We start from the raw sequence: 15000 nt of genomic DNA, 5'->3' as shown, positions 1-15000 counted from the left end.
CCAAAAAGCTTTCATCATTCTTTATGCAAGGGCATGCCAAAAATCTGAGTAAATTATACAAGTGCTGTTTGGCAAAGCAGATAAAATACTAACTTCATTTTGAGGTTTTTTTTTTCAGCAATATATTAATTTCATCAATGTATGCTTTGGTCCTGTGGATTGAGCTGTGAGTAACCTCATTTAGACCGTGGTTTAAAAAAAAAAACACCAAGAAACAATGAGAAACGGCAAAGACTCCACACAGAGCTAAAGTGCAGTACTTCATCTCTAGAAAATAATGTAGTGTATAACATGACGCAAGATAGTAGCAAATTAAAGTTGAGACAGAAAACTGCAATTCTGAAAACTTAATCCGTTCTTTTAAGTGTACAACAAATAATATTACTTTTTGTCAGATTCAAAAAATAGTTCCTGATGATGAGTTTCCAGCTTTTCTAGAGGCAATACAGAAGGAGCTACCAAGCACAATCCGCATAACAGGAACAAGGAGGTTAATAGTAACATGCATAAAACACTTTGCGCAATTTGGTTTGTTCATTAGTTTGGCTTATCAATGGCTCTTGCAACTGCCTTGCATTATTTTTCGTAATAGTCATGCCAAGGAACTGTCAATTGCTATGCAAAAGTTGTTTCTTACCAAGCTTGATACAGTAGAAGATGACGAAGGGAAGGCAACTGATCCACCAAGACCCCTTTCATGGTAAATCAATCAATCCAAGTCAATAATATTTTAAATGAATTTTTTAACTTAAAGTTGTATTAATTTTTTAAATATTCTAGTTTGTTCATCAACTGTAAAAAATTGATCTTCCATTAATTTTTTGGGGTGTTGTTTTGAAAAACAAGAGTTGGGGTACTGATCATAGCTACCCCTAAATGTGATCAGTAAGTTGTCCCTCTCAGAGAGTAGCATCAAATTTAGTTGTTTCTCGACATAATCAACTGCCCCTAGCAATGATCATTTGTCCATTGCTGATGAACTGTTGCAAGCACAGGTCAAACTTTTGGTCCCTCGCAGTGGGCTTCCAGTCAGGGTTTACTCTATATCCTCCTAATAATAATATCTGGCTTGCTGCACACCCTTTCGTGCACTAGTCAGAGACTGAATTGCTAAGGGTGCAGCTCAACGAGGTCGAACCAAAGGAGCTGTGCAGCCGGCTAGGCGCTTGCCCCTGAGCACCATCCATGCATGACCTCGGAGCACAGCACTCGGAATATTCTAGCTGGTAGTCGATTTTGGTTTGGGAGGAAAACCGGAGTGCCTCGGAGTAAGATTGAGATTGCCTGAGCATGTAAGTGCAGTTAATCGCCATGAGGAAGTCATACATGTAGCAAAGGACTGATCATTTTAAAATCAGTTGTTTTCAGTGTAATGAACCTCGAAAAAAATATATATATATTTGTAATAATGCTCTTTTTTGTGTGTATTTTCAGGTATCCTGATGAGTTAGCATGGCAAATTAACCTCACAAAGAGATACATCAGAAAGTCATCTTGCATGGACAGGTTTCACAAATTCCTGGTTCATGAAACGGAAACTGTAAGACATCATTCTACATAATGTATCTTGTCTATGTTTGACTATTGATAGTGTCCATGGACACTGGTTGTTTTTGTGCTGTATTATGCATGTGACAAAAAATAAAGTATTGCTATAATATCCACCTTTTGAAAGCCTAGTTAAATGCAAGCTCTTTTCCAATCTTAATTCATTTGTTTCCGATATTATTTTGTCTACTCATTATCTAAGCTCCTTCTCTTTAAACCATGTTTATAAATAATGATGCATGTAATGTAGATACAAGTGTGGTACAGGTACTGTGTATTAATTATAAGTACATGTTAAAGGCATGTGATAGAGTATGTGGAAAGAAGAAAGGGAGGAGAGATCAAGGGGACACATGGTGGTGGAACGAGGACGTGAAGGAAGCGATAGCGAGAAAGAAGGATGCGCATAAGGAGATGCGTAAGAGTGGGACTGAGGCAAACAAGGCCAGATACTAGAGCATGAAGAATTGCGCCAAAGAAGGTGGTTGCAAAAGCAATGAAGGAGGCGGCTGAACGGGAGCTGAGAGGGCTGAGTGAGCATCCAAACAAGATGTTTAAGCTTGTGAAGTGAATGAAAAAGGATGGGAAAGATGTTGAGGGAGGAAGATACATGAGAGGAAGCAACAGTAGGCTGAGTTTCAGTGAGAAAGATGGAGGGAAGGTCTGGAAAGAGCACATGGAAAGAATTATGAATGAAGAGAATGGGTGGGATCAGAATGTGGAAGCATACTTGGTGGAAGGGCCAGTTGAGAGGGTTAGTCGGGACAAAGTGGTGAAGGCGATGGGGGAAAAGAAAGCCGAAAAGGCTGCTGGACCCTTGGAGGTAAGTGTTGAAATGATAGCGGCGAGTGTGGAGGTCGGGATTGGTGTGATGGTGGAGCTGTGTCAGGGTGTGTTGGATGGAAGAGGAATGCCGGATGAGTGTTGTGGTACCAATTTTCAAGGGGAAAGGGGATGCAATGAGTTGTGGGGCATATAGGGGGGTGAAGTTGCTAGAGCATGCAAAAATGAAGATGGTAGGAAAGGTGCTAGATACAATGCATCATTTGGTAGGAGATTGCGGCGTATGGTGAAAGTGGACGAGATGCATGGTGTCTGAGGGAAAATGAGATAGCAATTTTGAGAAGGACTGAGAGAGCAATGGTGAGAGCAATGTGTGGTGCAAAACTGGTGGACAAAAAGAGGACAGAGGACCTGATGGAGATGTTGGGATTGAAGGAAACAATGGTTCAGATGGCAAAGGCAAATGGAGTGAGATGGTACGGGCATGTGTTGAGTAGGGATGATGGGCATGTTCTGAGAAAAGCGTTGGAATTCGAAGTGAAGAGCAAGAGGAAGCGAGGACGACCAAAGGAGACATTGAAGAGGCAAGTGGAGAAGGAGAGCAAGAGCGTTGGTTTGGAGAAAAAGGATGCCATGAATTGAGCGAGATGGAGAGTGGGAGTTAGAAAGATTGCTCACAAAGTGGGGTAAACCCAGCCACTCTCGTTTATGGGGATAAACCCGGATCAAAATTGGATTGATATACATTTATTTATAATAACTATGGTTTGTATTAACAAAAGAAAACAAGCCATATGCATGATGATGTGGATACTCTGTTATTAAAGATAATGGTAGGTTTTTTTCACTTTTTAGGGAAACATCAGTCGACAAGAGGCTGTTAGTATGATTCCTCCTTTGCTTTTAGATGTAAAACCAGGCCAAAAGGTTTGTATCCTGCTACGATATTAACGCATTTATATCACATACTTTTTAAGTATTTTTAGTTTTTGAAGGGTTTCATCTCTCTTTGGCCTTAATGTGGTTGCTTGTGTATGTTACAGATGTTGCACTTGAGAATTTTCCGTGATTAAAAAATTTTCAGACTAGTTTTTTTACTTTCCTAATTGTTTTATAGACATTATACTAAGCTAAAAGAAAGGAAAGTAAAAAGTACACAGAAGGTTCCTAAAACAGGCAGCATATGGACGAGCCATAGAACCCATGAGGAAGATTTGCCTTTGAATCTTACTTTTCTGAATTAACAGAATTAGATTGTTATTTAGACTTGCATGACATTCTTTAGTTTGACATCCTGAAGAAATAACGGCAGACAATAGCTTTTTACTCCCTTGCAAGTCAATCAGAAAGCAGGCATATACAGCTGTAGTCTATTCTTGTTGTTTCCAGATATTAGATGCATGTGCTGCTCCAGGATCAAAAACTGTTCAACTTATTGAACTTCTTCATGGTGAAGAATCATCTGGAATACCTGGTAATTCTTATGAATGGTACTCATTACGTAGTGTAAAATAATAATTATTGTTGCATGGAAAGCAATAATATCAGAATGGAGTACTCTGATTGGCTGGTTTATGGTTGGGATTTTACAGTACAGACTATTACCATGGAAATGGTCAGTTTCCATGTTTTGTCAAGTGCTGCTAGGAAATTCATGTTGAGTGAAACACAAAAAAGTTTTTAAAAGCAGAATTATTACTTTGTTCAACTATAGTGCTCCACAGTGATACATGGATGTGAAGAACGTGCAAAGATTATAAAGTTTTTGACAGCACTTATCAATGAAAGCTTAACCTACATAACACTTTAATGTGCTTGATGAATAATTCTTTATTTTCTTTCTTGTGGTTGCTAGATGGGCTTGTGGTAGCAAATGAGCTTCAAAACAAGAGATGTTACATGTTGGTTCATCAGAGCAAAAGACTTCACAGTCCCTGCTGTTTGATTACAAACCATGATGCAGCTATGTTTCCAACCATGTTTGTCAAAGGGGTGAGTCCACAAAATGATTGGTTTGTATGAAGTCTTCATTGTAAGGGCTGTTCATCACACCAGAGGGAGAAATGGAAGAAGGACCTTGGCTCAGACTAGTCACCTTTTACTATATTTGACAAAATTGGCTTGTATGATCTGTATGTTTTTTACAGACCTTATAATGGCACAATTGTATATCAGGAATGGGACTTACCAAGTAGCATATTTTTACAGTGTATGTGTGCCTCAATTGCCTTTCTGTAGACTGAGTGGAAGAGGCCATTCAAGTACTGTAGCCTAAAACGGTTCCATCAAGCATACTTTAACAATGGTAGTAGCCCCCACTGTTTCCACATGCTCATCCATAGAGAGGCTGCACATGTTGACCTGCCGCTGCCAGTCTTACTGCCATAGCCGTTTTTATCATTATTTTTTTCATTTTTATTTTATTTTTGTGAACTTAAAGGGTTGACTAGGACATGGGAACATGTGAGGTGGCAACAAGTCAACCCACCCTACCTACTCTTAGGCTTCTCTTTTAAATAAATAAATATTAAGTAAATAAAGCAATTGAATGCTTCTTTCTGTTGTTTATTTCATATCTGTACCACCATCTTGTCCACCTTGAGTGATTCCACATGATCTTGCATGATTTTTGCATGCTCTTTCACAATGGCCTGCCATTTTGCGTGACGTTCTCCTTCATCATCTTCATCAACATATGGACACAGCCACTTTCCCATGATGTCACCCATCTGTCCAAAGCTGTCACGTATTTTCCACCAATACCAATGCAATGCATCTCATTACTTCGAGACCCCAAAGAAGCTCAAAATCCAACCTTATGACTACATATTTTCCTGTACCAGTCAGAACAACTTAAAATGTGAATCCAGCCAATGAGTAGCCACAGTTTCCAACCATCACACCTAAGTTACGAGAGCGCAGGGTCCATTTCCAGTCTTCATGGTTGAAAGATCCTTAATAGTCACCCAAGGAATCGAAAAAACAAAAGGCATGTACTTGCTGCCAGCAGCAGAACATCCTGTGTGGTTGGTCAATGGGAAAACCGTTACCATGTCTGGCCTTATCAAAATTAATGGTTGGTGACAGTTTACCTGGTTGTCAGTTCTTGGGTGGGTCGTTCATTGATATCATAATCACAACAAATCTCATTTCCTTTTCTCTTTGTTTTTCTGTTTGTTTCATTTCCAATTCTTGTGTTTTTCTTCTGTCTTGAACTTGTGTTTTCACCACTTGTTTGTGAATGAGAATGCAGTGGACATGCCTGTTATATGTGACCCTCCACATGATTTTGGGTAAAAAGGTGATGACACGGCCATGCATGTCATGATACGACACGCTTTCCGTGTCACAATGTCACGGATATGCGCACATTTATTAGACTGTCACAGTAGGCTTTGTTTGGCACGCTGAGGCTTTTGTTTCAAGCAGCGTGCTATAAGTTACAGCTAGCGTGTGATATGACATGGCACTCATGCCTTATGACACAAGACAAGGGTGCGATATACATACACAATAATGGAATGACACGCCAGCACTGGATAGTCCCAGGCTCATAAGGCGTAAGATCAGACTGGAGTTTAAAACTATTACAAACAGTCTAGCTTTTTCCGGTTGTTCTCTGCTTTCCTTTAAAAGATGGTACACATGCAAACAGAGCTTCAAAATTATATGGTTTGAAAAACTCAATTGATAAAACGTCTGCTGTAAATAATTGTGAATACGTAAACGATGAACTCAAGAAGAAATTGGATAAAAACAAGGATATTAACATGGCTGGTAATAAAATTGTCAGTTATAGAAATCCAAATGATTTAAATGAGCTCATAAATAAATCCAAAAATGTCGACCAAAAACTGGGGATGAACGTAAAAGGTGTTTCCATTTACGCAAACTGTTTGTGATCAAGCTCTCAGAAGGTGATTGCAATTGTTTGCGACAGAGTTACATGCATATGGTAACAGCAGCTGAGAAGTTCCACATGATTTCACACATGATTAATGGTTTGTAACGTGGCGTGGGGAAACTGTAATCGGTGTTGGTTTCCTCCTCAGTTTTATTTTCTCAACTTATCATTTTCTAAGGCAGTAAATTCCATAGAATCCACTCACAGTTTCTGTTGTTAGTTTCTATTCTCTCCTTTTGCCTTAGCCATAAGAAATAATTTTTATATTTGTTTTCGTCCAGAACTCCACTGCTTCACAATATTTACTAGCCCCAATGGCTAGTGGAAGTTCAAAATCTACTAGCCAAAACTGAAATTTCACTATCTTGTGGCTAGTTGGCTACCGTTAGTGTTGAGCCCTGGAATACATGGCATATGGATCGAATGATCACTCTCAGTATTGGGTAGTAACCTGTTGAGGCCTTTTTGTGTTTCAGGAAGGTGACGAAAAAGTTCCTTTGTTATTTGACAGAGTACTTTGTGATGTACCCTGCAGGTCAGTTTATAGATTGTTGGACAAAAAAAAGAATTTCAGTGTTCCATTTGCATAAGGCTGATTTAAAAAACATAACAGCCACTAAATGATATATTTTGTTTTGTAAAATATTTTGTAACATTTGGATGACTGTTCTTCCAAGTAAATAATATTTTTGTCTTTGTGTGACAAATGTTGGGTGTAATCACAATGGTTTTTGAGCATTATCATTGGCCTGCAGGCTCCTTTGGGTTTGGGGAGCAGTAAACTTCTTGGCTGTAGAAAACTCCATACTGTCCAAAATATGAATTTTGAAAGCATCTTCATACTGTTACAAGGATTGGAATTGTCTGGAAAGTTCGCGAAGGTGTTGTTTCAAGAATTTTCTAGAACTGCGACTCATCAATTTCAAAATAGTCTGTGACTCGTAAGTTTGAAAATAGAGTTTATTGTAATAGCTGTAAATAGTACCTTTTGGAAACTTCTAGACTCTCGTCGGATACTTATATAAGCGACTCTTTAGTCAGGTGGTTGTTGTTGTTGTTTTTCGAGACTTCGTTCCCTGTTTGTGATTTCCAAGTGATAATGTGTGACAAGTGAAGGGATTTCCCCATTCATGTATGATTCTGACATTCTGCTGTCAAGGTTACGGTTGGTTACTGTGGAGTGTGATACTGTGAAAGAAGTCTTCAGGAGATTTGGTCAAAGAAAAGGACAGTATTTTGCCTGTGGTCAGATAAGCTTAGAGAAGTAGTGAGAGTTAAGTTGTCTCCCATTGTTTACAGTTAAATAAATTGCGTTTCGTGGAAGTAGTGAGGTTATTATCTTTCTGCTGGTAATTGGTTACCATAACAGAAATTGGGGGCCTGTCCGGGAGTGAATTTAAGTAAAAGCAAATTTAAGCATTTACCTTGAGAGTATTATCGTATTCAGTAATCTAAAGTCATGTTTTAAGATGGCGGACTTTGATCCAGAGAAGTTTATGTCAGAACCTTGCGAGGATACTTTTTATGACTTAAAAAAGAATGACCTTATTTCATTAGCAAAACATTTGAGGTTAGAGGTTAAGAAAGCAATACAAAAACACCAGATTCAGGATATCATTGTTAAACATTTAGTGAGTTTACAAGTTTTCGAATTGACAGTTTAGAAACATTTGAAACATCTGATTCAGAGTTAAAGAAACTACAGCTTCAGTTGGAGTTTAAGAAATTAGAAATGCAAGAAAGATTGGAACAGGAAGAAGCAAGCACAAGTAACTAACGTGGGGCACGTGGTTGGACAAGGCAAAGTGAAACCAGTCGATGCCAAGATCAGTGCTATTTGTGAATTCCCACGACTAGAAAACAAGAAACAAGTAATGCATTTTCTCGGTATGACAGGATATTACAGGACATTCTGCCCAAATTTCTCTGCAGTCACTGAACCTCTGACTCGATTACTAAACAAGAGAGAGAGAAGTTTGAGTGATGCGACAAGTGTCAAAGAGCATTTCAAAAACTAAAAGCATTACTGAACAGCGCCCTAGGGTTGTCAGCTCCTGATTTCAATGCCCCATTCAAGTTAGCTGTAGACGCAAGTGATGTTGCTGCTGGTGCTGTGCTTTTACAAGAAGATAAAGATGGAGTAGATCATCCTGTTTGCTACTTCGCAAAAAAGTTTAGTAAAAGCCAGAGAAGTTACTCAACCCTTGAGAAAGAATGTTTTGCATTAGTGTTAGCCCTCCAGCATTTTGAAGTCTACATCACTTCTTCGAGTCTACCAATCAAAGTTTTGAGTGATCATAATCCTCTTATTTTTCTTCACAAGTTAAAGGACAAGAATCAACAATTGCTGAGGTGGAGTTTGATGCTTCAAGAGTACGGCTTGGATATAACACACATAAAGGGAAAGGATAAGTTGTACAAGCTTTCTTTTTTTTTGAAGAGGGGGATTCTTACAAGGATTGGAATTATCTGGAAAGTTTGCGAAGATCAATGTTACACAATGTGTTGTTTCAAGAATTTTCTAGAACTGTGACTCATCAATTTGAAAATAGTCGGTGACTCGTAAGTTTGAAAATAGAGTTTAATTTTGGAAACTTCTAGACTCTCTTCGTATACTTATATAGGCGGCTCTCTAGTCAGGTGGTTGTTGTTGTTGTTGTGATTTGGGGCTTCGTTCCCTGTTTGTGATTTCCAAGTGATATTGTGTGACAAGTGACAACTGAAGGAATTTCCCCGTTCGTGCGTGATTCTGACATTCTGCTGTCAAGTTTACGGTTGGTTATTGTGGAGTGCGTTACTGTGAAAGAAGTCTTCAGGAGATTTGGTCAAAGAGAAGGACAGTATTTTGCCTGTGGTCAGATCAGCTTAGAGAAGTATTGAATTAATTGTAGTGAGATTGTACTAAGAGTACATGTAGTTGCTAGCTCGAGTTAAGTTGTCTCCGGTTGTTTACAGTTAAATAAATTGCGTATCGTGGAAATAGTGAGGTTATTATCTTTCTGCCAGTAATTAGTTACCGTAACAACACGGATTACAATTGAATGTTTTTAGATTAGTAGATTCATGTAATATTCACTGATAGCTTTTTGCTTGCTTGTGTTAGCACCTGTACATCTTGTCATTACTCAATTACTGAATGAAAGTATTACAAGCTCATTTATTATAAATTAAAATGAGTTATCAATTTGTTGCATGTTCTAGTCACAAACTGGTCAACATAATCATGATTTTCGTATAAACATAACAACTTTCTTTAATTTTCCAGACATGTTTCGACGGTACATCCGTCATCTTCAGTGTTACATATTTTGAAATCGCCGTTGAATTTAAAGCGCGCGCGATCTTACAAACTTTGTTACATTGCGTTGTCAATATTGCATATTAAATCAAAACAGAACAAAACAAAAATTTAAATGAGTGACGCTTAGTTCCTTACAGGGAGAGAGTCAGGTTAATGTGTTTCACCTGCTGGTTGAGATCGGGCTTCTCCCATTTTATATACATGGATTCCTTAAGCTTCACTTGGTACTTAGTGGCTGCAGAGTCCAGGATCTCGAAGCAATCCGGTGTGCAGGATGCCTTACAAAACTCTGAACTCTGCAGATGTTTAAAAACGTTCGAAGATCTGTCTGAAAGCAAGTGCTCGCGCACTCGTGTGGAGAAGTGTCGGCTGGTTTCACCAACATAACAAGCATTACAACTTGCACAAGAAAATTTATAGACCACACGCGTGCGAAGCCCTACAGGGACAGCATCTTTCACATTAAAAAGATTCCTGACTTTGAAAGTAGTGAAGACTAACTTATATCAATAGGTTTACATAACCGATTAGCAAGTTTGCGTATACACCTCTGTGCCGTGACTGAGAAGTGCCCAACGTAAGGGATTTTAAAGAAAAACTTAGGTGTTTCCTGGGGCTCGATTCCTGAATGAGACTGTGTTTTCCCTCCCTTGACTGCTGTCTGAATATATTTAGAAATATATTTGTTGATAAGGTTTTCAGGGAAGAGATTCCTCCGCAGAATGACAGACAATTTTTGAAGATCAGTATGGAACCCCATCCAAGTGTTGTTTATCTTAAAAGTTCTATCAATCAAGGTTTTGATTAACCCCAATTTGTAGGTAAAGGGGCAAAAACTCAGATAACTGGTGAGCAAACCTGTGAAAGTTTTTTCCGGTAAACGGTGGTTACACTTTGGTGCGGGTCAGTGTTATTGATTAGAACATCTAGGAAAGGTAGAACATGGTCAGCTTTCCGTTCCATTGTAAAGCGTATATTGGGGTGTTGATTGTTGATGTAATTGAAGAAAAGGGTTGCATCCCGTTCAGAGCGGAAAAGGCAAAATCATGATTTTCCCTTTTTGAATTTGCAGTGGAGATGGGACATTGAGGAAAAATCCCTTGATTTGGAAAAAGTGGACACCTCAACTTGGCTCAAGTCTATTTAGGTAATGGTTCTTTAATGGTGATTTATTTATCAGTAATGACTCAATCATAGTCATAAAAAATCCAGCTGTTCCTGCGCAATAGGCAAACAAACCATCACCTTCTGATAACTAGTCAGGACACTATATGTGAAAGCTACAGGTGACTCTTGGGAGGTTGGATATTAAACAAGGTTCAGGTGATATGATTTATCATGTAGGATTAACTACTTGAGGGTAATGTGAAGTGCTAGTTTTATACCTTTGTAAACCATGTGAGCGTTAGCCCTAGTAATGGAATTGGGCCCAAACAAGGACAGAGAAAAACACTGACCAGGTGGGTCCCACACAATTCCATTAGTAGGGCTAACGCTCACATAATTTACCTTGGTTTAAAACTAGCACTTCACATTACCCACTAGTAGTTAATCCTGTTGAAATATAAGTGCTACACGGCCAACATTTGCAAAAACGTAACCCTTCCTTGTGATTAATCATGTAGTTTGCAGGAACAAGAACATTGCCTATTCTGCAATTCTTGGCCCTGCTGCTTTTTCAGTAACATTGCTTTTGAAATTTCCGGGTTTTTTCTGTGAATAATTTTAGTATCAATGAAATGACCTGTTGTAAGCCAGCTGTGAGAGGAACATGGGTGGCATAACCAAACATGGAAGCAGCAGACCTGAACATCAACTCACAGACTTCAACACACAGTATCAATGAAATGACCTGTTGTAAGCCAGCTGTGAGAGGAACATGGGTGGCATAACCAAACATGGAAGCAGCAGACCTGAACATCAACTCACAGACTTCAACACACCACTATAACTTTTTCTTACATTTTTGCTTCTCAGAATCCAACTGCGTATTTTAGCTAGAGCAGTAGAGATGCTAGCTGTTGGAGGGCGTATTGTTTACTCTACTTGTACAATGAATCCAATAGAAGATGAGGCTGTCATCTGTAATCTGCTTCAGAAGGCTGAAGGTATGTTGCATTCACTACTTGCACAAATCCCATAATACACCTCTTTTACCCCCCAGAAATCCGCAATAGGCATTGTTTTCAACTTTTCTTGGGACCTTTTCATGTCCCAGGAGAAATTGCAAACACTGGTTATGCAAAAGTTTTGGGGGGTAATAGAGGTGTATTATGGGATTGTGCAAGTAGTGAATGCTTGAATACCATTTGTGTAAGGGGGGGGGGGGGGGTGCTGCTGGTGCAAGGTACATGTACATAGCATGTCAGTTTTCCTGCTTTTTCATGTAAGTTTTTGTCTTGCCATTTCTGCAATGGCTTTCCCACCCTCCCATCCCGAATCCAGTCTACCGGTAAATGTTGTGTTTTGTTTGGTGACAATATATGTAACAAGAGGTACCCTACACTCTGTTCAAATGTAATTTTAGCCAATTGCCTTTAAAATTTACAGTATTTCAGTATTTTTTTATGTTACAATATCTTGGTCTATGGGCAGTTCAATTCCATAGTCCAAAGTCCACATTCCGTGACCCAACCATATGGTTAAGTACAATCGTAGAAAAGTTGTTCACATTTGCCATGTCATGTAAAGTTCCATCTCCTGGGGAGGTAGGAGGTCATGTGATACTTTCTCCATCCTTACACTTCCTAATAATAAGATTTTCCTTTTTCTGATTGGTTCATGCGCAAATATCATCTAAATTCATTTTTCTGTGTAGCCCTCTTGCTTTTGTTCCTTCAACTATCCCTTTCATGATTACTCTTAGCAACTCTTAGCAACTTCACTGTGTTTTCACCTGTCCAAAATATTGTTGTTTCCTTCTCTGAATCATATACAACAATCTGCGATTTTCACCAGCCATTTGCAACACTCTCAAATTGGTGACCTTCTTTTTCCAGATAATGTTGAACATTCTTCTCCAACACCACATTTCAAAAACCTGCAGTCTTTACATAGCACATTATCATGCGTTTTATTGTTGCTGAACTAACTTTTGAATTGGACAATTCAACTGAACTTTCTCAACTGACCAAATTGAGTCTTCACTTCCATCATCCTAATCTAAATTGACTCCAATCAAAACCAGTAAACAGATGCTTTACAAGTTTCTACGATGGTATTAAATTTTTGAAATATTTACAATGTACTTTTTCTTAACAATAACGGGACAATTATAAAATTATGTAATTAGCCCAGTAAGATGTGTTACGGAGTCATACGATGACCGGATATTGCAATGTGTGCAACGAAAACACAAAATTGGACTTGTTTGCGGTCACGCACATATTTCTTTAATACAGATTTTCCCATTACTCAGTGTTGCATGGACGTCTGTGGTTTAGTGATCATCACGAATGCCTCTGAATGAGGAGATACCAAGTTCGAATCCTACTTGAGGCAAATAAATCTTACACCAAACCCCCCTCCCCCCCCCCCCAAAAAAAAAAGAAATTGCAAAGTCCAAAAACGGTGTCAAATCCTATACTTTGTAGCTGGGTTGGTGTTTTATATTAATTGGCTATTTGATATTAATTGCATCATTCAGGAGCAATGGAACTTGTTGATGTCTCATCTGATCTTCTTCAATTAAAAAGATCACCTGGTTTAAAAACATGGAAGGTAATTTTGAGCTAAATTATCTTGAGTTGGCCATTGCAAGCATTTACAATTTTACAAGAGGAATTAGGGAAACAGAAATAGGAATCAAATTAAGTTAGCTCAAATCAAGTGTAATCAATCATTGCTTTTTGAGGGGTTGAAAAAACCGATGTACCCAGAGAAAAGCATCATGGAGCAGAGTAGAGAATGAACAAACTCAACCCACATACATGTATGATGTAAAGTCTAGGATCAAACCCGGGTGGCCTGGTCACATTTAGTGCTCTCACCACTGCACCATCTCTGGTTATATCCTTCCACAGAAAATTTATTTTATCTATTGTTGTCAATGTCATATTTCTTTGCATGTTTAGGTGATGACAAAGGGCATGAAAATTGTAGATAACTGTGATCCTGGAACAGAGTATTATGCAAAGGGTTTCAAAGCACCTATGCTGCCTCCATCATCTGATATTGCAAATGAACTTCACCTAGAAAGATGGTACGCTTTTTAAGCATTTTAATCTAGCCTGCAATTCATTACCTCAAGGACTGAGAGTACATTATGTCTCTAATTTTAACTTTTTTTGTAGTCGTTTCCTTACTGAATCAGGTTATTAATTATGAGTTTATTTATGGTTTAGGTTTACTGAGGCAAAACAAGAACTGTAAAACAGCCTAGCCAGTGAAGAGCCGAGCTAGCTGAATATAGCATAGTGAAGTTCTGTTGGTTAATACTTTTGAGCAGTTAAAATGTTGATAGTTTCCATTTTACAAAGTGATTTTTATTTCTTTTTGGTTAAAGTATGAGAGTATATCCACATCAACAAGATACAGGAGGATTTTTTATTGCGGTTCTTGAAAAAAAGTGTGAAGCACCTTGGGAAAATGGCAACAGAGGCAGTACAAATCACAGGCTACTTCCGTGGGAAACCGAAGCTGATTGGCAAGTAAGCAAGCATTAGAGAAGTAGTTTGCAATATTTTCATCAATGACATATATTGAATCACATTTAGAGTTATAATTAATTCACAAACAAACACAAAGAAAATTACAAAGGTTACACAATCAGATAACCCTGATAAATATTTAAATCCCCACTTTTTATGCACCAACCCATTGTGAGATCATCATGCATTCTCTCCTGAAGGGAGTGAAGAAGTAACCGTGTTTGGTGGTGCAGCCTGATTTTTACGTTAGTGGAGGTAACCGTCATGACAGGAAGAAAGTTGTATACAACTATCTTCATATAACTCCAGAATCAAGTGTTTCCAATACGCCAATTTTGATGAATGTGTTTCTTATTTTATTTTATTTGAATTGAAAGGAAAACTGGCTTTGAGGTTCTGAAGAATGAAATTAGGCTTTGTATGATTTTTACCAGAGCCTTTTGTCTAAAACAAGTTTGAATATATCCAACTTTAATTACCATGTGTAAATATGCTTTGCAAGAAAGGCACATGGAGTCGAAGATCTATGCTATTTACCTGTTGTCAGTAAATGCTGGGAAAGATGTTGCATGTTTGGACTTTGCATCTTTTGCACCTTTTTACTGGGTTGCCAAGTACGGCAATTCTAGTCGGAAAATGGGTGGGATTTGTTTTTTTTTCTTTGTTTTTTTTTTTTTGTGTGTGTCGGGAAAAGTCTCTCCTATCACTCCCTTGCTAAGTGGTGTCTTTGTGCGTAGAGTCTTCCGTGCGTATTTTGGTAGGATTTCAGGGGGTAGTAGAAAGGCATAGATTTCTCTGGTTTGACACAGAATATT

The 15000-nt window shown here is 38.4% G+C and overlaps 1 protein-coding gene across 3 annotated transcripts in view; it reads left to right on the top strand.

Annotated features, from left to right (window-relative positions):
• LOC138022314 (RNA cytosine-C(5)-methyltransferase NSUN2-like) overlaps nt 1-15000 on the top strand; it is a 31504-nt gene that overhangs the window by 3683 nt on the left and 12821 nt on the right. For 2 of the 3 annotated variants that reach the window (XM_068869420.1, XM_068869419.1), the window contains exons 3-14: nt 396-490; nt 593-700; nt 1435-1540; nt 3187-3258; nt 3721-3805; nt 4187-4323; nt 6712-6770; nt 10609-10683; nt 11514-11644; nt 13183-13256; nt 13610-13737; nt 14041-14185. In XM_068869420.1, coding sequence (XP_068725521.1) covers nt 396-490; nt 593-700; nt 1435-1540; nt 3187-3258; nt 3721-3805; nt 4187-4323; nt 6712-6770; nt 10609-10683; nt 11514-11644; nt 13183-13256; nt 13610-13737; nt 14041-14185 — 1215 coding nt within the window. The remainder of the gene's footprint in view (nt 1-395; nt 491-592; nt 701-1434; nt 1541-3186; nt 3259-3720; nt 3806-4186; nt 4324-6711; nt 6771-10608; nt 10684-11513; nt 11645-13182; nt 13257-13609; nt 13738-14040; nt 14186-15000) is intronic. The other variant, XM_068869423.1, reaches the window with a different exon arrangement.

This window comes from Montipora capricornis, chromosome 10 (assembly GCF_036669925.1).
Source record: "Montipora capricornis isolate CH-2021 chromosome 10, ASM3666992v2, whole genome shotgun sequence".
NCBI lineage: Eukaryota > Metazoa > Cnidaria > Anthozoa > Scleractinia > Acroporidae > Montipora > Montipora capricornis.
Note: the sequence above shows the minus strand (reverse complement) of the source record. Positions and strands in the feature narration are given on the sequence as shown.